The sequence below is a fragment of the Salvelinus fontinalis genome, chromosome 34, assembly GCF_029448725.1.
Source record: "Salvelinus fontinalis isolate EN_2023a chromosome 34, ASM2944872v1, whole genome shotgun sequence".
Classification (NCBI taxonomy): domain Eukaryota; kingdom Metazoa; phylum Chordata; class Actinopteri; order Salmoniformes; family Salmonidae; genus Salvelinus; species Salvelinus fontinalis.
The window spans coordinates 39,355,820-39,381,726 of record NC_074698.1 but is presented as its reverse complement, the minus strand read 5'-3'; the positions used below and the strand labels follow the sequence as shown (position 1 = coordinate 39,381,726).

Below are 25,907 nucleotides of genomic sequence, written 5' to 3'. Positions count from 1 at the left end.
TCTTCTGTTGCTGTCTCTATGTCTTGTCTGGTGTCTCTTTCCATCATATCCTATTATTCTGTTGTCTCCGTGGCAATACTTTGAGAATAAAGTGGCAGTATTGAGAGAATAAACTCTACACATAATTTTTTAGAATAAAGTCTGTTATATTTCTAGATGAATGAGGGGATGTGTTTAAGTGCATGTCTCCCTGGCTACCTGTTGCTGTGCCACTGTTGAAATGCCTCAGTAGATGTCCTGGTGAAACTACACTTTAAAATTGGCTTTACTAAAATTTGAATCAATCATTTCTAAAGTTGCCAAATAACTGTTTCAAATGATCACTTTTACACTCAAAATAGACACTTCAAATGGGCGCTCGCTCTGGAATGAGAAAAATATCCTTTCTATTTTATTCAGCTAATTACAATTATATTCTTCTTTCTATAAAATCATATAATATAAAATAATGGCACATGACTTATAACCATAGTCCTATCTTGTCTGCTAAATGAACAAGCCTACATCCTATGACATGGAGCATAGCCAGATAACATACAGTATCTAGTCAGATAATATACAGTATCTAGTCAGATAATATACAGTATCTAGTCAGATAACATACAGTATCTAGTCAGATAATATACAGTATCTAGTCAGATAACATACAGTATCTAGTCAGATAACACACAGTATCTAGTCAGATAACATACAGTATCTAGTCAGATAATATACAGTATCTAGTCAGATAACATACAGTATCTAGTCAGATAATATATAGTATCTAGTCAGATAACACACAGTATCTAGTCAGATAACATACAGTATCTAGTCAGATAATATACAGTATCTAGTCAGATATTAACTACAATGTTAACTAACGGTCATTTGTGTCTGGGTCTCCTACATCATGACCCCACTGCTCTAGGTCTGTGTCTGGGTCTCCTACATCCTGACCCCACTGCTCTAGGTCTGTGTCTGGGTCACCTAAATCATCATCTACCATATAATTTCATCCTGGCTGCTGCTGTTGTCATCTGTCCTCCTTGACTCATCTGAGATTTTTAGATGACATAATATTTGAGGACACATCATTTAAGGACCTATGTGTTTTTCATGTTTTGTTCACCTACAAACTAAACACAAATCTGTTGTTCTTTTCCCCTCCCTTCCTGGCTGCCCTCCCCTTCCCTTCTCAGTTCCAGTGTGTTTATTATATACACATGATATACACTGTGTGTACAAAACATTAGGAATACCTGTTTATTCCATGACATAGACTGACCAGGTGAATCCAGGTGAAAGCTATGATCCCTTATTGATGTCACCTAGGACTGTGTCGGTCATGACATTTTGTCAGCCGGTGAATGTCATGCAGATAACTGACAGTTTCATGGTAATTGACCCTTAATTAACATCAACACATTAAGCATCTCCTGGATTCCACTCACAGCCTACAAGCCACTGATACAGACCTTTGTTTAACATTTTAAAAAGTAGAATAAATCCATGTAATATATTCTACACCATCACAATAACTCCATGTAATATATTCTACACCATCACAATAACTCCATGTAATATATTCTACACCATCACAATAACTCCATGTAGTATATTCTACACCATCACAATAACTCCATGTAATATATTCTACACCATCACAATAACTCCATGTAATATATTCTACACCATCACAATAACTCCATGTAATATATTCTACACCATCACAATAACTCCATGTAATATATTCTACACCATCACAATAACTCCATGTAATATATTCTACACCATCACAACAACTCCATGTAATATATTCTACACCATCACAATAACTCCATGTAATATATTCTACACCATCACAATAACTCCATGTAATATATTCTACACCATCACAATAACTCCATGTAATATATTCTACACCATCACAATAACTCCATGTAATATATTATACACCATCACAATAACCCCATGTAATATATTCTACACCATCACAATAACACCATGTAATATATTCTACACCATCACAATACCTCCATGTAATATATTCTACACCATCACAATAACTCCATGTAATATATTCTACACCATCACAATAACTCCATGTAGTATGTTCTACACCATTACAATAACTCCATGTAATATATTCTACACCATCACAATACCTCCATGTAATATATTCTACACCATCACAATAACTCCATGTAATATATTCTACACCATCACAATAACTCCATGTAATATATTCTACACCATCACAATAACTCCATGTAATATATTCTACACCATCACAATAACTCCATGTAATATATTCTACACCATCACAATAACTCCATGTAATATATTCTACACCATCACAACAACTCCATGTAATATATTCTACACCATCACAATAACTCCATGTAATATATTCTACACCATCACAATAACTCCATGTAATATATTCTACACCATCACAATAACTCCATGTAATATATTCTACACCATCACAATAACTCCATGTAATATATTATACACCATCACAATAACCCCATGTAATATATTCTACACCATCACAATAACACCATGTAATATATTCTACACCATCACAATACCTCCATGTAATATATTCTACACCATCACAATAACTCCATGTAATATATTCTACACCATCACAATAACTCCATGTAGTATGTTCTACACCATTACAATACCTCCATGTAATATATTCTACACCATCACAATACCTCCATGTAATATATTCTACACCATCACAATAACTCCATGTAATATATTCTACACCATCACAATAACTCCATGTAATATATTCTACACCATCACAATAACTCCATGTAATATATTCTACACCATTACAATAACTCCATGTAATATATTCTACACCATCACAATAACTCCATGTAATATATTCTACACCATCACAATAACTCCATGTAAAATATTCTACACCATTACAATAACTCCATGTAATATATTCTACACCATCACAATAACTCCATGTAATATATTCTACACCATCACAATAACTCCATGTAATATATTCTACACCATCACAATTACTCCATGTAATATATTCTACACCATCACAATAACTCCATGTAATATATTCTACACCATCACAATAACTCCATGTAATATATTCTACACCATCACAATAACTTCATGTAATATTCTACACCATCACAATAACTCCATGTAATATATTCTACACCATCACAATAACTCCATGTAGTATATTCTACACCATCACAATAACTCCATGTAATATATTCTACACCATCACAATAACTCCATGTAATATATTCTACACCATGACAATAACTCCATGTAATATATTCTACACCATCACAATAACTCCATGTAATATATTCTACACCATCACAATACCTCCATGTAATATATTCTACACCATCACAATAACTCCATGTAATATATTCTACACCATCACAATAACTCCATGTAGTATATTCTACACCATCACAATAACTCCATGTAATATATTCTACACCATCACAATAACTCCATGTAATATATTCTACACCATGACAATAACTCCATGTAATATATTCTACACCATCACAATAACTCCATGTAATATATTCTACACCATCACAATACCTCCATGTAATATATTCTACACCATCACAATAACTCCATGTAATATATTATACACCATCACAATAACTCCATGTTATATATTCTACACCATCACAATAACTATATGTAATATATTCTATACCATCACAATAACTCCATGTAATATATTCTACACCATCACAATAACTCCATGTAATATATTCTACACCATCACAATAACTCCATGTAGTATGTTCTACACCATTACAATAACTCCATGTAATATATTCTACACCATCACAATACCTCCATGTAATATATTCTACACCATCACAATAACTCCATGTAATATATTCTACACCATCACAATAACTCCATGTAATATATTCTACACCATCACAATAACTCCATGTAATATATTCTACACCATCACAATAACTCCATGTAATATATTCTACACCATCACAATAACTCCATGTAATATATTCTACACCATCACAACAACTCCATGTAATATATTCTACACCATCACAATAACTCCATGTAATATATTCTACACCATCACAATAACTCCATGTAATATATTCTACACCATCACAATAACTCCATGTAATATATTCTACACCATCACAATAACTCCATGTAATATATTATACACCATCACAATAACCCCATGTAATATATTCTACACCATCACAATAACACCATGTAATATATTCTACACCATCACAATACCTCCATGTAATATATTCTACACCATCACAATAACTCCATGTAATATATTCTACACCATCACAATAACTCCATGTAGTATGTTCTACACCATTACAATACCTCCATGTAATATATTCTACACCATCACAATACCTCCATGTAATATATTCTACACCATCACAATAACTCCATGTAATATATTCTACACCATCACAATAACTCCATGTAATATATTCTACACCATCACAATAACTCCATGTAATATATTCTACACCATTACAATAACTCCATGTAATATATTCTACACCATCACAATAACTCCATGTAATATATTCTACACCATCACAATAACTCCATGTAAAATATTCTACACCATTACAATAACTCCATGTAATATATTCTACACCATCACAATAACTCCATGTAATATATTCTACACCATCACAATAACTCCATGTAATATATTCTACACCATCACAATTACTCCATGTAATATATTCTACACCATCACAATAACTCCATGTAATATATTCTACACCATCACAATAACTCCATGTAATATATTCTACACCATCACAATAACTTCATGTAATATTCTACACCATCACAATAACTCCATGTAATATATTCTACACCATCACAATAACTCCATGTAGTATATTCTACACCATCACAATAACTCCATGTAATATATTCTACACCATCACAATAACTCCATGTAATATATTCTACACCATGACAATAACTCCATGTAATATATTCTACACCATCACAATAACTCCATGTAATATATTCTACACCATCACAATACCTCCATGTAATATATTCTACACCATCACAATAACTCCATGTAATATATTATACACCATCACAATAACTCCATGTTATATATTCTACACCATCACAATAACTATATGTAATATATTCTATACCATCACAATAACTCCATGTAATATATTCTACACCATCACAATAACTCCATGTAATATATTCTACACCATCACAATAACTCTATGTAATATATTCTACACCATCACAATAACTCCATGTAATATATTCTACACCATCACAATAACTCCATGTAATATATTCTACACCATCACAATAACTCCATGTAATATATTCTACACCATCACAATCACTCCATGTAATATATTCTACACCATCACAATAACTCCATGTAATATATTCTACACCATCACAATAACTCCATGTAATATATTCTACACCATCACAATAACTCCATGTAATATATTCTACACCATCACAACAACTCCATGTAATATATTCTACACCATCACAACAACTCCATGTAATATATTCTACACCATCACAATAACTCCATGTAATATATTCTACACCATCACAATAACTCCATGTAATATATTCTACACCATCACAATAACTCCATGTAATATATTATACACCATCACAATAACCCCATGTAATATATTCTACACCATCACAATAACACCATGTAATATATTCTACACCATCACAATACCTCCATGTAATATATTCTACACCATCACAATAACTCCATGTAATATATTCTACACCATCACAATAACTCCATGTAGTATGTTCTACACCATTACAATACCTCCATGTAATATATTCTACACCATCACAATACCTCCATGTAATATATTCTACACCATCACAATAACTCCATGTAATATATTCTACACCATCACAATAACTCCATGTAATATATTCTACACCATCACAATAACTCCATGTAATATATTCTACACCATTACAATAACTCCATGTAATATATTCTACACCATCACAATAACTCCATGTAATATATTCTACACCATCACAATAACTCCATGTAAAATATTCTACACCATTACAATAACTCCATGTAATATATTCTACACCATCACAATAACTCCATGTAATATATTCTACACCATCACAATAACTCCATGTAATATATTCTACACCATCACAATTACTCCATGTAATATATTCTACACCATCACAATAACTCCATGTAATATATTCTACACCATCACAATAACTCCATGTAATATATTCTACACCATCACAATAACTTCATGTAATATATTCTACACCATCACAATAACTCCATGTAATATATTCTACACCATCACAATAACTCCATGTAGTATATTCTACACCATCACAATAACTCCATGTAATATATTCTACACCATCACAATAACTCCATGTAATATATTCTACACCATGACAATAACTCCATGTAATATATTCTACACCATCACAATAACTCCATGTAATATATTCTACACCATCACAATACCTCCATGTAATATATTCTACACCATCACAATAACTCCATGTAATATATTATACACCATCACAATAACTCCATGTTATATATTCTACACCATCACAATAACTATATGTAATATATTCTATACCATCACAATAACTCCATGTAATATATTCTACACCATCACAATAACTCCATGTAATATATTCTACACCATCACAATAACTCCATGTAATATATTCTACACCATCACAATAACTCCATGTAATATATTCTACACCATCACAATAACTCCATGTAATATATTCTACACCATCACAATAACTCCATGTAATATATTCTACACCATCACAATCACTCCATGTAATATATTCTACACCATCACAATAACTCCATGTAATATTACATTTACATTTTAGTCATTTAGCATTTTAGTCATTTAATATATTCTACACCATCACAATACCTCCATGTAATATATTCTACACCATCACAATAACTCCATGTAATATATTCTACACCATCACAATCACTCCATGTAATATATTCTACACCATCACAATCACTCCATGTAATATATTCTACTCCATCACAATAACTCCATGTAATATTACATTTACATTTTAGTCATTTAGCATTTTATTCATTTAATATATTCTACACCATCACAATAACTCCATGTAATATATTCTACACCATCACAATAAAATAATTTTAGACAGGTCTAAAGAAACATGACATGAAGAAAATCTATTTCAGAAGAACACACTAAGAATCCAGGCTGTATCCCAACCGGCCGTGATTGGGAGTCCCACAGGGCGGCGCAAAATTGTCCCAGCGTCGTCCAGGTTTGGCCGGGGTAGGACGTCATTGTAAATTAGAACGTTTTATTATTATATTATATAAGAACTGACTTGCCCAGTTAAATAAAAAATATAATAAAAAATGTAAATAATTAGGGATTCAGTTAGGAAAATTGAAATGTAAAAAATATTTTTACAAGAACATTTTCATGTTTAGAGTTCCTCTGGGAACCTTTCCTAATCAATGGATTCATATTTTAACCTTTCTTATCATAAATGGTTCTTGGAGGAACCTGAAGGCGAAAATATGCTGGCGCCCTCTTATTATCAATAGCTTCTGCATGACTACAACCACCCACATCAACACTGCATTCCAGGAAAGACTGGTAGCTACACATCAACATTCCATTCCAGGACAGACTGCTAGCTACACAACAACACTTGCTGGAAAACAGTTTCTCGAAATTTACACAACAAACTCCTGCTAAGTGGTAGTCCCTGTTCTGCATTCTTTAGGGAGAAGAACATCAAGGAAGGTTTTGCTAGCTAGCTGGCTAATTTTAGCTAGCTAATGTCAATTACCTCTGGTCAATTATTACATGTTGTAGCTAGCATACCAATGACCACATTGGTTCCTGCATACCAATGACCCCATTGGTTCCAAACCAGAGTTTAAACCAGCTCTGAGTTTTTTGTTTGCTATATGGGCACAGGAACCCCACATGGTGTATGGGGACAGGACCCCCACCTGTATGGGGACAGGACCCCCACCTTCCCAGCCCCCGACTGGGTTTGATTTAATTAAAAGACAACATCCTTCGATCCCGCCTACCTGCTCTGGCCTTCGTTAACAGAACTGTGGGGAAACAATGCCAGACAGGCGGGGATGAAGGACCCTGTATACCGGTGTACGGCTAGCTAGCTACCGTTGTCACTCCAGCACCTTCTTCTGTTGGTTTATCGGTGTACGGCTAGCTTGCTACCGTTGTCACTCCAGCACCTTCTTCTGTGTGGTTTATCGGTGTACGGCTAGCTAGCTACCGTTGTCGCCCCAGCACCTTCTTCTGTTGGTTTATCGGTGTACGGTTAGCTAGCTACCGTTGTCGCCCCAGCACCTTATTCTGTTGGTTTATCGGTGTACGGCTAGCTAGCTACCGTTGTCACTCCAGCACCTTCTTCTGTTGGTTTATCGGTGTACGGTTAGCTAGCTACCGTTGTCACCCCAGCACCTTCTTCTGTTGGTTTATCGGTGTACGGCTAGCTAGCTACCGTTGTCGCCCCAGCACCTTCGTCTGTTGGTTTATTGGTGTCCGGCTAGCTAGCTACCGTTGTCGCCCCAGCACCTTCTTCTGTTGGTTTATCGGTGTACGGCTAGCTAGCTACCGTTGTCACCCCAGCACCTTCTTCTGTTGGTTTATCGGTGTACGGCTAGCTAGCTACCGTTGTCGCCCCAGCACCTTCGTCTGTTGGTTTATTGATGTACGGCTAGCTTGCTACCGTTGTCGCGCCAGCACCTTCTTCTGTTGGTTTATCGGTGTACGACTAGCTAGCTACCGTTGTCGCCCCAGCACCTTCGTCTGTTGGTTTATTGGTGTCCGGCTAGCTTGCTACCGTTGTCGCCCCAGCACCTTCTTCTGTTGGTTTATCGGTGTACGGCTAGCTAGCTACCGTTGTCGCCCCAGCACCTTCTTCTGTTGGTTTATCGGTGTACGGCTAGCTAGCTACCGTTGTCGCCCCAGCACCTTCTTCTGTGTGGTTTATTGGTGTACGTCTAGCTAGCTACCGTTGTCGCCCCAGCACCTTCTTCTGTTGGTTTATCGGTGTATGGCTAGCTAGCTACCGTTGTCGCCCCAGCACCTTCTTCTGTGTGGTTTATCGGTGTACGGCTAGCTAGCTACCGTTGTCACTCCAGCACCTTCTTCTGTTGGTTTATCGGTGTACGGTTAGCTAGCTACCGTTGTCACCCCAGCACCTTCTTCTGTTGGTTTATCGGTGTACGGCTAGCTAGCTACCGTTGTCGCCCCAGCACCTTCGTCTGTTGGTTTATTGGTGTCCGGCTAGCTAGCTACCGTTGTCGCCCCAGCACCTTCTTCTGTTGGTTTATCGGTGTACGGCTAGCTAGCTACCGTTGTCGCCCCAGCACCTTCGTCTGTTGGTTTATTGGTGTACGGCTAGCTTGCTACCGTTGTCGTGCCAGCACCTTCTTCTGTTGGTTTATCGGTGTACGGCTAGCTAGCTACCGTTGTCGCCCCAGCACCTTCGTCTGTTGGTTTATTGGTGTCCGGCTAGCTTGCTACCGTTGTCGCCCCAGCACCTTCTTCTGTTGGTTTATCGGTGTACGGCTAGCTAGCTACCGTTGTCGCCCCAGCACCTTCTTCTGTTGGTTTATCGGTGTACGGCTAGCTAGCTACCGTTGTCGCGCCAGCACCTTCTTCTGTGTGGTTTATTGGTGTACGTCTAGCTAGCTACCGTTGTCGCCCCAGCACCTTCTTCTGTTGGTTTATCGGTGTATGGCTAGCTAGCTACCGTTGTCGCCCCAGCACCTTCTTCTGTGTGGTTTATTGGTGTACGGCTAGCTAGCTACCGTTGTCGCTCCAGCACCTTCTTCTGTTGGTTTATTGGTGTACGGCTAGCTTGCTACCGTTGTCGCCCCAGCACCTTCTTCTGTTGGTTTATCGGTGTACGGCTAGCTAGCTACCGTTGTCGCCCCAGCACCTTCTTCTGTTGGTTTATCGGTGTACGGCTAGCTAGCTACCGTTGTCGCCCCAGCACCTTCTTCTGTTGGTTTATCGGTGTACGGCTAGCTAGCTACCGTTGTCGCCCCAGCACCTTCGTCTGTTGGTTTATTGGTGGCGGCTGGTATCCAACGTTATTGTGTGCTGTGAAACCGGTACTGTGTTCAGTACATTGTTTGTGTCAATTTATCAAGGTGAAGGTACTAGGTATTAAGTGAAATTACGTTCTGTGTAATTTGTTCGTCCTGTGCAGTGCAGTCAAGATGAGCCATCCAAGATGTCCACCATCAGCAAAAAAGGTGTGTATACAAGAGGCGACTGTCGAAAGCCTTACATCCTCCGAAACACAACCAGCGGGTGGTGCGGTCTGCCTACTGCATCACCGGGGGCACACTGCCTGCCCTCCAGGACACCTACAGCACCCAATGTCACAGGTAGGCCAATAAGATCATCACCAACCGAGTCACTTCCTGTTCAACCCGCTATCATCCAGAAGGTGAGGTCAGGTGCATCCTCACCACCCGAGTCACTTCCTGTTCACTCCCCTATCATCCAGAAGGAGAGTACAGGTGCATCCTCACCACCCGAGTCACTTCCTGTTCACCCCACTATCATCCAGAAGGAGAGTACAGGTGCATCATCACCACCCGAGCCACTGCCTGTTCACCCCACTATCATCCAGAAGGAGAGTACAGGTGCATCATCACCACCCGAGTCACTTCCTGTTCACCCCACTATCATCCAGAAGGAGAGTACAGGTGCATCCTCACCACCCGAGTCACTTCCTGTTCACCCCACTGTCATCCAGAAGGAGAGTACAGGTGCATCATCACCACCTGAGTCACTTCCTGTTCACCCCACTATCATCCAGAAGGAGAGTACAGGTGCATCCTCACCACCCGAGCCACTGCCTGTTCACCCCACTATCATCCAGAAGGAGAGTACAGGAGCATCCTCACCACCCTAGTCACTGCCTGTTCACCCCGCTATCATCCAGAAGGAGAGTACAGGTGCATCCTCACCACCCGAGTCACTTCCTGTTCACCCCACTATCATCCAGAAGGAGAGTACAGGTGCATCCTCACCACCCGAGCCACTGCCTGTTCACCCCACTATCATCCAGAAGGAGAGTACAGGAGCATCCTCACCACCCTAGTCACTGCCTGTTCACCCCGCTATCATCCAGAAGGAGAGTACAGGTGCATCCTCACCACCCGAGCCACTGCCTGTTCACCCCACTATCATCCAGAAGGAGAGTACAGGTGCATCATCACCACCCTAGTCACTTCCTGTTCACCCCACTATCATCCAGAAGGAGAGTACAGGTGCATCCTCACCACCCTAGTCACTTCCTGTTCACCCCGCTATCATCCAGAAGGTGAGTACAGGTGCATCCTCACCACCCTAGTCACTTCCTGTTCACCCCACTATCATCCAGAAGGAGAGTACAGGTGCATCATCACCACCCGAGCCACTGCCTGTTCACCCCACTATCATCCAGAAGGAGAGTACAGGTGCATCCTCACCACCCGAGTCACTTCCTGTTCACCCCACTATCATCCAGAAGGAGAGTACAGGTGCATCATCACCACCCGAGCCACTGCCTGTTCACCCCACTATCATCCAGAAGGAGAGTACAGGTGCATCATCACCACCCGAGTCACTTCCTGTTCACCCCACTATCATCCAGAAGGAGAGTACAGGTGCATCCTCACCACCCGAGTCACTTCCTGTTCACCCCACTGTCATCCAGAAGGAGAGTACAGGTGCATCATCACCACCTGAGTCACTTCCTGTTCACCCCACTATCATCCAGAAGGAGAGGTCAGTACAGGTGCATCCTCACCACCCTAGTCACTTCCTGTTCACCCCACTATCATCCAGAAGGAGAGTACAGGTGCATCCTCACCATCCGAGCTACTTCCTGTTCACCCCACTATCATCCAGAAGGAGAGTACAGGTACATCCTCACCACCTGAGCCACTGCCTGTTCACCCCACTATCATCCAGAAGGAGAGTACAGGTGCATCCTCACCACCCTAGTCACTTCCTGTTCACCCCGCTATCATCCAGAAGGTGAGTACAGGTGCATCCTCACCACCCTAGTCACTTCCTGTTCACCCCACTATCATCCAGAAGGAGAGGTCAGTACAGGAGCATCATCACCACCCTAGTCACTTCCTGTTCACCCCGCTATCATCCAGAAGGAGAGTTCAGTACAGGAGCATCCTCACCACCCGAGCCACTTCCTGTTCACCCCACTATCATCCAGAAGGAGAGGTCAGGTGCATCATCACCACCCTAGTCACTTCCTGTTCACCCCACTATCATCCAGAAGGAGAGGTCAGGTGCATCCTCACCACCCGAGTCACTGCCTGTTCACCCCACTATCATCCAGAAGGAGAGTACAGGTGCATCATCACCACCCGAGCCACTGCCTGTTCACCCCACTATCATCCAGAAGGTGAGGTCAGTACAGGTGCATCAAAGCTGGGACAGAGCAACTGAAAAACAGCTTCGTTGTCAAGGCCATCAGACTGTTAAACAAACATCACTAGTCAGCCACCACCCAGTTACTCAACCCTGCACCTTAGAGGCTGCTGCCCTATGTACATAGACATGGAATCACTGGTCACATTAATAATGTTACTCAACCCTGCACCTTAGAGGCTGCTGCCCTCTATACATAGACATGGAATTACTGGTCACTTTAATAATGTTACTCAACCCTACACCTTAGAGGCTGCTGCCCTCTATACATAGACATGGAATCACTGGTTACTCCACCCTTCACCTTAGAGGCTGCTGCCCTATGTACATAGACATGGAATCACTGGTTACTTTAATAACAGAAGACTTTAATAACGTTTACATATTGCTTTACTCATTTCATATGTATATACGCACAATAACGTCTGCAAAATATGTGTATCTGACCAATAAAATGTCATTTTGATTTGATTTGATTTGATATGTGGATAAGATCATTTTTTGTTATTATACTTAATATTGATAACATATGTACATATATACTTTATACATAATACATAAAATAAATATTCTTATACAATCTGTGTCATTACATGGATTATTATTGGACTCATTATTATCATGATAAATATATTTATCATTATTATTATTGAAATTATCATAATAATAATAATTATTATTGTTATTATCATTATAATAATTATTGTAATTATTATTATCGTTATCATCATTATTATTATTGTTATTATTACTATATCTAAATGTTATTAATAATAAAAGGGTTATAAAAATACTTTAAAAAAGCTTATTCTAACGTTTTTCAATAAGGATCCTCAAGGAACCCCTTCATTTCAATAAGGTTCCTCAAGAAACCCCTACATTTAAAAAAGGTTCCTCAAGGAACCCCTACATTTAAAAAAGGTTCCTCAAGGAACCCTTACATTTCAAAAAGGTTCCTCAAGGAACCCCTTCGTTTAAAAAAGGTTCCTCAAAGAACCTTTTCTTCTTAGAGTGCAGAATGCTGCCCAATAATGCGTAGACTGGGGGTTGCTGCAGTCAGAAATCCCTCAACATTAGTGCCGAGTGGTATTGTTCTCCACTCATACAGGACTAATAAAGGATTTTTTTTTTTACAGATGTTGACCCCCCCAAAAAACATTTATTTTATTTGTTGTTTGGAATTTATCCTACCTCTACTTCTTGCGGCATTAAACGCATGAGCTGTGATATTTTTCTTGCAAAGGCTGCACACACTTCATCAGTCTCTCATTCACAATTTGACAATCACTTGATAATATTCTCACCCGACAGACTATTCTTGATTAATCAAGTCTTTACATATAGCCTACTAAAATACGATATTTGCAATATATATAATATATTATATATAATTACAATACATCATTTAAATAAATTCATTAGGCCATAATCTACGGATTTCACATGACTGGGAATAGAGATATGCATCTGTTGGTCACAGATACCTTTCAAAAAAAGTGGGGGCATGGATCAGAAAAACCAGTCAGTATCTGGTGTGACCACCAGAGTTGGTCAGGCTGTTGATTGTGGCCTGTGGAATGTTGTCCCACTCCTCTTCAATGCTGGTGTGAACTTTCTGGATATTGGCGGGAAATGGAACCCGCTGTCGTACATGTCAATCAAGAGCATCCCACACATGCTGAATGGGTCACAAGCATGGAGGCAATCAAAGAACATGGACATTTTCAACTTCCAGGAATTGTGTTCAGATCCTTGCAACATTGGGCCGTGCATTATCATGCTGAAACATGAGGTGATGGCAGCGGATAAATGGCTCGACAATGGTCCTCAGGATCTCGTCACGGTATTTCTGTGCATTCAAATTGCGGTTGATAAAATGCATTTGTGTTCATTGTCCGTAGCTTATTACTGCCCATAACATAACCCCACTGCCACCATGGGGAACTCTGTTCAGAAGCAGAAATTATTAGGTTGTTCAAACACACAGTTTCATCAGCTGTCTGGATGACTGGTCTCAGATGATCCCGCAGGTGAAGAAGCCGGATGTGGAGGTCCTGGGCTGGCATGGTTACACGGGGTCTCTGGTGGACATTCCTACAATCAGCATGCCAAATGCATGCTCCCTCAAAACATTAGACATCTGTGGCATTGTGTTGTGTGATGCAACTGCACTTTTTAGGGTGGCCTTTTATTGTCCCCAGCACAAGGTACACCTGTGTAATGATCATGTTGTCCACTTGTCAGGTTAATGGATTATCTTGGCAAATGATAAATGGTCACTAAAAGAAATGTAAACAAATATGTATAACAAATTTAAGAGAAATACACTTTTTGTGCGTATAAACAATTTCTGGGACCTTATAATTCCGCTCAAGAAACATGGAGTTTATATTTTGTTCACTTAAATGAATGTTTTGTGTTATTATATGGATTATTACTAACATTATTAATAATAATATTATTATTATTACTGCTGCATATTATTAATATATAGCAATAAAAGGGTTAAAAAATTAGCCCATACATCCAAAAAAGATTCCTCAAAGAACCTTTTCAAAAACGTTCCTTAGGGAATTCCAATATTTCAGGAAGGTTCCCCACAGTGGCAACTCAAAAATGTTCCTTGAATAACCTTTTCTTCTTAGAGAGGCAATGACATTTGAAACAACAATCCACAAATTATTTTATTTTAAAGAAGCTAATGATGGTTTGTTGTCGAGAAATTATTTTTAGTAACATATTTTTAATTATTTTATTTATTTCTGTATAGACAGGAGTAAGCTAATGATTAGGCTATATAATTTTGGCAATTTGATTAAATTGACTGTAGGGAACACTTAGCGCCCCTAACCTCCATTCACTATTCCAGTGCAGGATATGGATGACATGGTTTTGTTGTGGACCATTTTAAATAAAAAATTATTCCACACATACAATACCAGTCAAAAGCTTGGACACTCCAGGGTTTTCCTTTATTTTGAAACAGGAGCTATTGATAATAAGAGGGCGCCAGCATATTGAAATGTTCCCCCAGGAACCTTCTCGCCTTCAGGTTCCTCCAAGAACCATTTATGAGAAGAAAGGTTCAATTATGAACCCATTGATTAGGAAAGGTTCCCAGAATAGCTCTAAAGATGAAAAGGTTCTTGTAAGATTCTTTTTTACATTTAAACTTTTTTTAATTGAACCTTTATTTAACTGGGCAAGCCAGTTAAGAACACATTCTTCTTTACAAGGACGGCCTACCCCGGCCAAACCTGGACGATGCTGGGCCAATTGTGCGCCGCCCTATTGGACTCCCAATCACTGCCAGTTGGGATACAGCCTGGATTCTTAGTGTTTTCTTCTGAAACATATTTTCTTCATGTCAGGTTTCTTTAGACCTGTCTAAAATAAATAAATAGTTATTGTGATGGTGTAGAATATATTACATGGAGTTATAGTGATGGTGTAGAATCTATTACATGGAGTTATAGTGATGGTGTAGAATATATTACATGGAGTTATTGTGATGGTGTAGAATATACTACATTGAGTTATTGTGATGGTGTAGAATATATTACATGGAGTTATTGTGATGGTGTAGAATATATTACATGGAGTTATTGTGATGGTGTAGAATATATTACATGGAGTTATTGTGATGGTGTAGAATATATTATATGTAGTTATTGTGATGGTGTAGAATATATTACATGGAGTTATTGTGATGGTGTAGAATATATTACATGGAGTTATTGTGATGGTGTAGAATATACTACATTGAGTTATTGTGATGGTGTAGAATATATTACATGGAGTTATTGTGATGGTGTAGAATATACTACATTGAGTTATTGTGATGGTGTAGAATATATTACATGGAGTTATTGTGATGGTGTAGAATATACTACATTGAGTTATTGTGATGGTGTAGAATATATTACATGGAGTTATTGTGATGGTGTAGAATATACTACATTGAGTTATTGTGATGGTGTAGAATATATTACATGGAGTTATTGTGATGGTGTAGAATATATTACATGGAGTTATTGTGATGGTGTAGAATATATTACATGGAGTTATTGTGATAGTGTAGAATATATTACATGGAGTTATTGTGATGGTGTAGAATATATTACATGGAGTTATTGTGATGGTGTAGAATATATTACATGGAGTTATTGTGATGGTGTAGAATATATTACATGGAGTTATTGTGATGGTGTAGAATATATTACATGGAGTTATTGTGATGGTGTATAATATATTACATGGAGTTATTGTGATGGTGTAGAATATATTACATGGAGTTATTGTGATGGTGTAGAATATATTACATGGAGTTATTGTGATGGTGTAGAATATACTACATGGAGTTATTGTGATGGTGTAGAATATATTAGATGGAGTTATTGTGATGGTGTAGAATATACTACATGGAGTTATTGTGATGGTGTAGAATATATTACATGGAGTTATTGTGATGGTGTAGAATATATTACATGGAGTTATTGTGATGGTGTAGAATATTTTACATGGAGTTATTGTGATGGTGTAGAATATATTACATGGAGTTATTGTGATGGTGTAGAATATATTACATAGAGTTATTGTGATGGTGTAGAATATACTACATTGAGTTATTGTGATGGTGTAGAATATATTACATAGAGTTATTGTGATGGTGTAGAATATACTACATTGAGTTATTGTGATGGTGTAGAATATATTACATGGAGTTATTGTGATGGTGTAGAATATATTACATGGAGTTATTGTGATGGTGTAGAATATATTACATGGAGTTATTGTGATGGTGTAGAATATATTACATGGAGTCATTGTGATGGTGTAGAATATATTACATGGAGTTATTGTGATGGTGTAGAATATATTACATGGAGTTATTGTGATGGTGTAGAATATATTACATGGAGTTATTGTGATGGTGTAGAATATACTACATTGAGTTATTGTGATGGTGTAGAATATATTACATGGAGTTATTGTGATGGTGTAGAATATATTACATGGAGTTATTGTGATGGTGTAGAATATACTACATTGAGTTATTGTGATGGTGTAGAATATATTACATGGAGTTATTGTGATGGTGTAGAATATATTACATGGAGTTATTGTGATGGTGTATAATATATTACATGGAGTTATTGTGATAGTGTAGAATATATTACATGGAGTTATTGTGATGGTGTAGAATATACTACATGGAGTTATTGTGATGGTGTAGAATATATTACATGGAGTTATTGTGATGGTGTAGAATATATTACATGGAGTTATTGTGATGGTGTAGAATATATTACATGGAGGTATTGTGATGGTGTAGAATATATTACATGGAGTTATTGTGATGGTGTAGAATATATTACAAGGAGTTATTGTGATGGTGTAGAATATATTACATGGAGTTATTGTGATAGTGTAGAATATATTACATGGAGTTATTGTGATGGTGTAGAATATATTACATGGAGTTATTGTGATGGTGTAGAATATACTACATTGAGTTATTGTGATGGTGTAGAATATATTACATGGAGTTATTGTGATGGTGTAGAATATATTACATGGAGTTATTGTGATGGTGTATAATATACTACATTGAGTTATTGTGATGGTGTAGAATATATTACATGGAGTTATTGTGATGGTGTAGAATATATTACATGGAGTTATTGTGATGGTGTAGAATATATTACATGGAGTTATTGTGATGGTGTAGAATATATTACATGGAGTTATTGTGATGGTGTAGAATATACTACATGGAGTTATTGTGATGGTGTAGAATATATTACATGGAGTTATTGTGATGGTGTAGAATATACTACATGGAGTTATTGTGATGGTGTAGAATATATTACATGGAGTTATTGTGATGGTGTAGAATATATTACATGGAGTTATTGTGATGGTGTAGAATATATTACATGGAGTTATTGTGATGGTGTAGAATATATTACATGGAGTTATTGTGATGGTGTAGAATATATTACATGGAGTTATTGTGATGGTGTAGAATATATTACATGGAGTTATTGTGATGGTGTAGAATTTATTACATGGAGTTATTGTGATGGTGTAGAATATACTACATTGAGTTATTGTGATGGTGTAGAATATACTACATTGAGTTATTGTGATGGTGTAGAATATATTACATGGAGTTATTGTGATGGTGTAGAATATATTACATGGAGTTATTGTGATGGTGTAGAATATTTTACATGGAGTTATTGTGATGGTGTAGAATATATTACATGGAGTTATTGTGATGGTGTAGAATATATTACATAGAGTTATTGTGATGGTGTAGAATATATTACATGGAGTTATTGTGATGGTGTAGAATATATTACATGGAGTTATTGTGATGGTGTAGAATATATTACATGGAGTTATTGTGATGGTGTAGAATATATTACATGGAGGTATTGTGATGGTGTAGAATATATTACATGGAGTTATTGTGATGGTGTAGAATATATTACATGGAGTTATTGTGATGGTGTAGAATATATTACATGGAGTTATTGTGATGGTGTAGAATATATTAGATGGAGTTATTGTGATGGTGTAGAATATATTACATGGAGTTATTGTGATGGTGTAGAATATATTACAAGGAGTTATTGTGATGGTGTAGAATATATTACATGGAGTTATTGTGATAGTGTAGAATATATTACATGGAGTTATTGTGATGGTGTAGAATATATTACATGGAGTTATTGTGATGGTGTAGAATATACTACATGGAGTTATTGTGATGGTGTAGAATATATTACATGGAGTTATTGTGATGGTGTAGAATATATTACATGGAGTTATTGTGATGGTGTATAATATACTACATTGAGTTATTGTGATGGTGTAGAATATATTACATGGAGTTATTGTGATGGTGTAGAATATATTACATGGAGTTATTGTGATGGTGTAGAATATATTACATGGAGTTATTGTGATGGTGTAGAATATATTACATGGAGTTATTGTGATGGTGTAGAATATATTACATGGAGTTATTGTGATGGTGTAGAATATTTTACATGGAGTTATTGTGATGGTGTAGAATATATTACATGGAGTTATTGTGATGGTGTAGAATATATTACATAGAGTTATTGTGATGGTGTAGAATATACTACATTGAGTTATTGTGATGGTGTAGAATATATTACATGGAGTTATTGTGATGGTGTAGAATATACTACATTGAGTTATTGTGATGGTGTAGAATATATTACATGGAGTTATTGTGATGGTGTAGAATATATTACATGGAGTTATTGTGATGGTGTAGAATATATTACATGGAGTTATTGTGATGGTGTAGAATATATTACATGGAGTCATTGTGATGGTGTAGAATATATTACATGGAGTTATTGTGATGGTGTAGAATATATTACATGGAGTTATTGTGATGGTGTAGAATATATTACATGGAGTTATTGTGATGGTGTAGAATATACTACATTGAGTTATTGTGATGGTGTAGAATATATTACATGGAGTTATTGTGATGGTGTAGAATATATTACATGGAGTTATTGTGATGGTGTAGAATATACTACATTGAGTTATTGTGATGGTGTAGAATATATTACATGGAGTTATTGTGATGGTGTAGAATATATTACATGGAGTTATTGTGATGGTGTAGAATATATTACATGGAGTTATTGTGATAGTGTAGAATATATTACATGGAGTTATTGTGATGGTGTAGAATATACTACATGGAGTTATTGTGATGGTGTAGAATATATTACATGGAGTTATTGTGATGGTGTAGAATATATTACATGGAGTTATTGTGATGGTGTAGAATATATTACATGGAGGTATTGTGATGGTGTAGAATATATTACATGGAGTTATTGTGATGGTGTAGAATATATTACAAGGAGTTATTGTGATGGTGTAGAATATATTACATGGAGTTATTGTGATAGTGTAGAATATATTACATGGAGTTATTGTGATGGTGTAGAATATATTACATGGAGTTATTGTGATGGTGTAGAATATACTACATTGAGTTATTGTGATGGTGTAGAATATATTACATGGAGTTATTGTGATGGTGTAGAATATATTACATGGAGTTATTGTGATGGTGTATAATATACTACATTGAGTTATTGTGATGGTGTAGAATATATTACATGGAGTTATTGTGATGGTGTAGAATATATTACATGGAGTTATTGTGATGGTGTAGAATATATTACATGGAGTTATTGTGATAGTGTAGAATATATTACATGGAGTTATTGTGATGGTGTAGAATATACTACATGGAGTTATTGTGATGGTGTAGAATATATTACATGGAGTTATTGTGATGGTGTAGAATATACTACATGGAGTTATTGTGATGGTGTAGAATATATTACATGGAGTTATTGTGATGGTGTAGAATATATTACATGGAGTTATTGTGATGGTGTAGAATATATTACATGGAGTTATTGTGATGGTGTAGAATATATTACATGGAGTTATTGTGATGGTGTAGAATATATTACATGGAGTTATTGTGATGCTGTAGAATATATTACATGGAGTTATTGTGATGGTGTAGAATATATTACATGGAGTTATTGTGATGGTGTAGAATTTATTACATGGAGTTATTGTGATGGTGTAGAATATACTACATTGAGTTATTGTGATGGTGTAGAATATACTACATTGAGTTATTGTGATGGTGTAGAATATATTACATGGAGTTATTGTGATGGTGTAGAATATATTACATGGAGTTATTGTGATGGTGTAGAATATTTTACATGGAGTTATTGTGATGGTGTAGAATATATTACATGGAGTTATTGTGATGGTGTAGAATATATTACATAGAGTTATTGTGATGGTGTAGAATATATTACATGGAGTTATTGTGATGGTGTAGAATATATTACATGGAGTTATTGTGATGGTGTAGAATATATTACATGGAGTTATTGTGATGGTGTAGAATATATTACATGGAGTTATTGTGATGGTGTAGAATATATTACATGGAGGTATTGTGATGGTGTAGAATATATTACATGGAGTTATTGTGATGGTGTAGAATATATTACATGGAGTTATTGTGATGGTGTAGAATATATTACATGGAGTTATTGTGATGGTGTAGAATATATTAGATGGAGTTATTGTGATGGTGTAGAATATATTACATGGATTTATTGTGATGGTGTAGAATATATTACATGGAGTTATTGTGATGGTGTAGAATATATTACAAGGAGTTATTGTTATGGTGTAGAATATATTACATGGAGTTTTTGTGATGGTGTAGAATAAATTACATGGAGTTATTGTGATGGTGTAGAATATATTACATGGAGTTATTGTGATGGTGTAGAATATATTACATGGAGTTATTGTGATGGTGTAGAATATATTACATGGAGTTATTGTGATGGTGTAGAATATATTACATGGAGTTATTGTGATGGTGTAGAATATATTACATGGAGGTATTGTGATGGTGTAGAATATATTACATGGAGTTATTGTGATGGTGTAGAATATATTACATGGAGTTATTGTGATGGTGTAGAATATATTACATGGAGTTATTGTGATGGTGTAGAATATATTACATGGAGTTATTGTGATGGTGTAGAATATATTACATGGAGTTATTGTGATGGTGTAGAATATATTACATGGAGTTATTGTGATGGTGTAGAATATATTACATGGAGTTATTGTGATGGTCTAGAATATATTACATGGAGTTATTGTGATGGTGTAGAATATATTACATGGAGTTATTGTGATGGTGTAGAATATATTACATGGAGTTATTGTGATGGTGTAGAATATATTACATGGAGTTATTGTGATGGTGTAGAATATACTACATGGAAGTATTGTGGTGGTGTAGAATATACTACATGGAAGTATTGTGATGGTGTAGAATAAGAGACTCAGGTGGGTTAATATAACATCTGGTATATACATGAAGAGACTCAGGTGGTTTAATATAACATCTGATATATACATGAAGAGACTCAGGTGGTTTAATATAACATCTGATATATACATGAAGAGATTCAGGTGGTTTAATATAACATCTGATATATACATGAAGAGACTCAGGTGGGGTTTAATATAACATCTGATATATGCATGAAGAGACTCAGGTGGGGTTTAATATAACATCTGATATATGCATGAAGAGACTCAGGTGGTTTAATATAACATCTGATATATACATGAAGAGACTCAGGTGGATTAATATAACATCTGATATATACATGAAGAGACTCAGGTGGGTTAATATAACATCTGATATATACATGAAGAGACTCAGGTGGATTAATATAACATCTGATATATACATGAAGAGACTCAGGTGGGGTTTAATATAACATCTGGTATATACATGAAGAGACTCAGGTGGGGTTTAATATAACATCTGGTATATACATGAAGAGACTCAGGTGGGTTAATATAACATCTGATATATACATGAAGAGACTCAGGTGGATTAATATAACATCTGATATATACATGAAGAGACTCAGGTGGGTTAATATAACATCTGATATAGTGTGTGTGTGTGTGTGTGTGTCTGTCAAGTGACTGCATGTGTCGTGTGTGTGTGTTTCCAGTGTGTGTGTGTCTAGTGTGTCTGTGTCCAGTGTGTGTTAGTGTGGGTGCCCAGTGTGTGTGTGAGTGTGTGATTCCTGTGTGTGTGTGTGTATGTGTCCAGAGTTTTAGCGTTTGTCCAGTAATTGTGTGTGTGTGTGTGTGTGTGTTCAGTGTGTGTCCAGTGTATGTGTGTGTGTGTGTTCAGTGTGTGTGTGTGTGTTCAGTGAGTGTGTGTGTGTATGTGTGTGTGCGCATGTGATCAGTGTGTTTGTGTGTGTTTCCAGTTTGTGTGTGTGTTTCCAGTGTGTGTGTGTGTATCAGTGTGTGTTTGGCCAGTGTGTGTGTGTGTGTGTGTGTGTGTGTGTGTGTGTGTGTGTCCAGTGTGTGTGTCCAGTGTGTGTGCAGTGTGTGATTCCAGTGTGTGAGTCCAGTGTGTTTGTGTGTCTGTGTGTGTGTCCAGTGTGTGTGTGTGTCCAGTGTGTTTGTGTGTGTGTCCCGTGTGTGTGTGTGTCCAGTGTGTTTGTGTGTGTGTGTGTCCAGTGTGTGCATGTGTCCAGTGTGTGTGTGTCCAGTGTAAGTGTGTTTGTGTGTGTGCGTATTGTGTGTGTGTGTGTGTGTGTGTCCAGCGTGTTAGTGTGTGTCCCTTGTTTGTGTGTGTCAGTGTGTGTGTGAGTCCAGTGTGTTTGTGTCCAGTCTGTGTTTGTGAGTCCTGTGTGTGTGTGTGTGTGTGTGTGTGTGTGTGTGTGTGTGTGTGTGTGTGTGTGTGTGTGTGTGTGTGTGTGTGTGTGTGTGTGTGTGTGTGTGTGTGCGCGTGTCCAGTGTGTGTGTGCGTGAACAGTGTGTGTGTCCAGTGTGTGTATGTGTTTGTGTGTGTGTGTTTGTGTGTGTGTGTGAGTCCAGTGTGTGTGTTTGTTTGTATGTCCAGTGTGTGTGTTTGTGTGTGTGTGTTTTTTAGTCCAGTCTGTGTGTTTGTCCAGTGTGTGTGTGTCAATAAGTGTGTTTGTGGGTGTGTCAGTCCAGTGTATGTGTCAGTCCAGTGTGTGTGTGTTTCAGTGTGGGTGTCCAGTGTGTGTGTGTGTGTGTGTGTCTCCAGCATGTATGTGTGTGTCCTGTGTGTGTGTTTGTGTGCGTGTCCAGTGTGTGTGTTTGTGTGTATGTCCAGTGTGTGTGTGTGTATTTGTGTGTGTGTGTTTTTTAGTCCAGTCTGTGTGTTTGTCCAGTGTGTGTGTGTCAATAAGTGTGTGTGTGTGTGTGTCAGTCCAGTGTGTGTGTCAGTCCAGTGTGTGTGTCAGTCCAGTGTGTGTGTGTTTCAGTGTGTGTGTCCAGTGTGTGTGTGTTTGTGTGTCTCCAGCGTGTATGTGTGTGTCCTGTGTGTGTGTATGTGTGTGTGTGTGTGTGTCTCCAGCGTGTATGTGTGTGTCCTGTGTGTGTGTATGTGTGTGTGTGTGTCTCCAGGTTGTGTGTGTGTCTCCAGTGTGTGATTTCAGGGACACTGAGGAGTCAACATCCACCCTAAACCCTGGATAGAGGGGCTCAGTGAATGTGGAGGTGAATGTGTACAGGTGGGTCAGTGTGTCAGAGGAGGCTCTGTAGAAGGACAGAGTGCCGGCTGGCCAGTCCAGATACACTCCTACTCTGTGGGAGCTGGAGGAGGGGACGTCTATGGTAGTGGGAGTATTATTGTGCCAGACAGAGTAACTGTTGTCAGTACATTCCAGACTCCAGGACTTGTCATTGTGTCCAAGCCAACAGTCATCAACCCATCCTCTCCTGCTGATTCCTTTATATGTCACTCCTATAAAAGTCCTCCCACTACACTCTACCTCCCAGTAACAGCGCCCAGTCAGACCCTCTCTACACAGCACCTGTTCCCAGTCCTTAAATCTCTCTGGGTGATCAGGATACGGCTGCTTCTCTCTCCTCCATGTCACCTTTCTGTTCTCCTCAGACAGAGAGAGGTGTCTGTTTACTGTGTTTAGGTCCAGTGTGAGATCACAGACATCTGATGGATGAAACCAGACACAATATTAGAAATCATCATCATTCACATTAGAATGTTAACTCACTTTTCACTAATTCATTTAATGTAGATGTTTCTTGGTATCAAAAGGAGAAGTTAAGGTAACTTGAGACTTGTTGAATGATCATATGTTATAGTGTATGGTAATATAAAACACACTTATTCCCATTAATCACACACACACACACACACACACACACACACACACACACACACACACACACACACACACACACACACACACACACACACACACACACACACACACACACACACACACACACACATTGTCAAATCAACTGTTTGTAAACGTTGGTGTCCCTGATTTCTGCTTCTGTAGAACTACAGCTGATATTTTTTATGACCAAGTAAGTAATGATGGTGGTCTTTGACTTTTACTTAACTTGAATTAAGACTTATTCTTAGTCATATTCTTCACAGCAGTCAACACTCACAGATTCTAGGCCCAGGATTCATTGTGTTCTCTCCACCATGTTCCACACTGTAGCGGTAAGCAGAAGAACAGACAGTCATTGAGGGATACACCTGAACTCACACAAACTGGACACACGTCAGCAAATAACTTCAAGCATTGGTAAGAATTGTGTGTGTGTGTGTGTCCAGTGTGTGTGTGTGTGTGTGTGTCCAGTGTACAGGCTCTCCTCAGGGATGTGTTTTGTCCCCACTCCTGT

The 25,907-nt window shown here is 37.5% G+C and overlaps 1 protein-coding gene across 1 annotated transcript; it reads right to left on the bottom strand.

Moving 5' to 3' along the window:
- Positions 1-24,324: 24,324 nt before the first annotated feature.
- Positions 24,325-25,503, bottom strand: LOC129832804 (stonustoxin subunit beta-like). The gene is made up of 2 exons (XM_055896805.1): positions 25,500-25,503; positions 24,325-25,215 (listed from the first exon to the last, which is right to left on the bottom strand). The coding sequence occupies exons 1-2, from the start codon at positions 25,501-25,503 to the stop codon at positions 24,467-24,469; spliced, it is 753 nt and encodes a 250-aa protein (XP_055752780.1). The 3' UTR covers positions 24,325-24,466.
- Between the last annotated feature and the right edge of the window lie 404 nt (positions 25,504-25,907).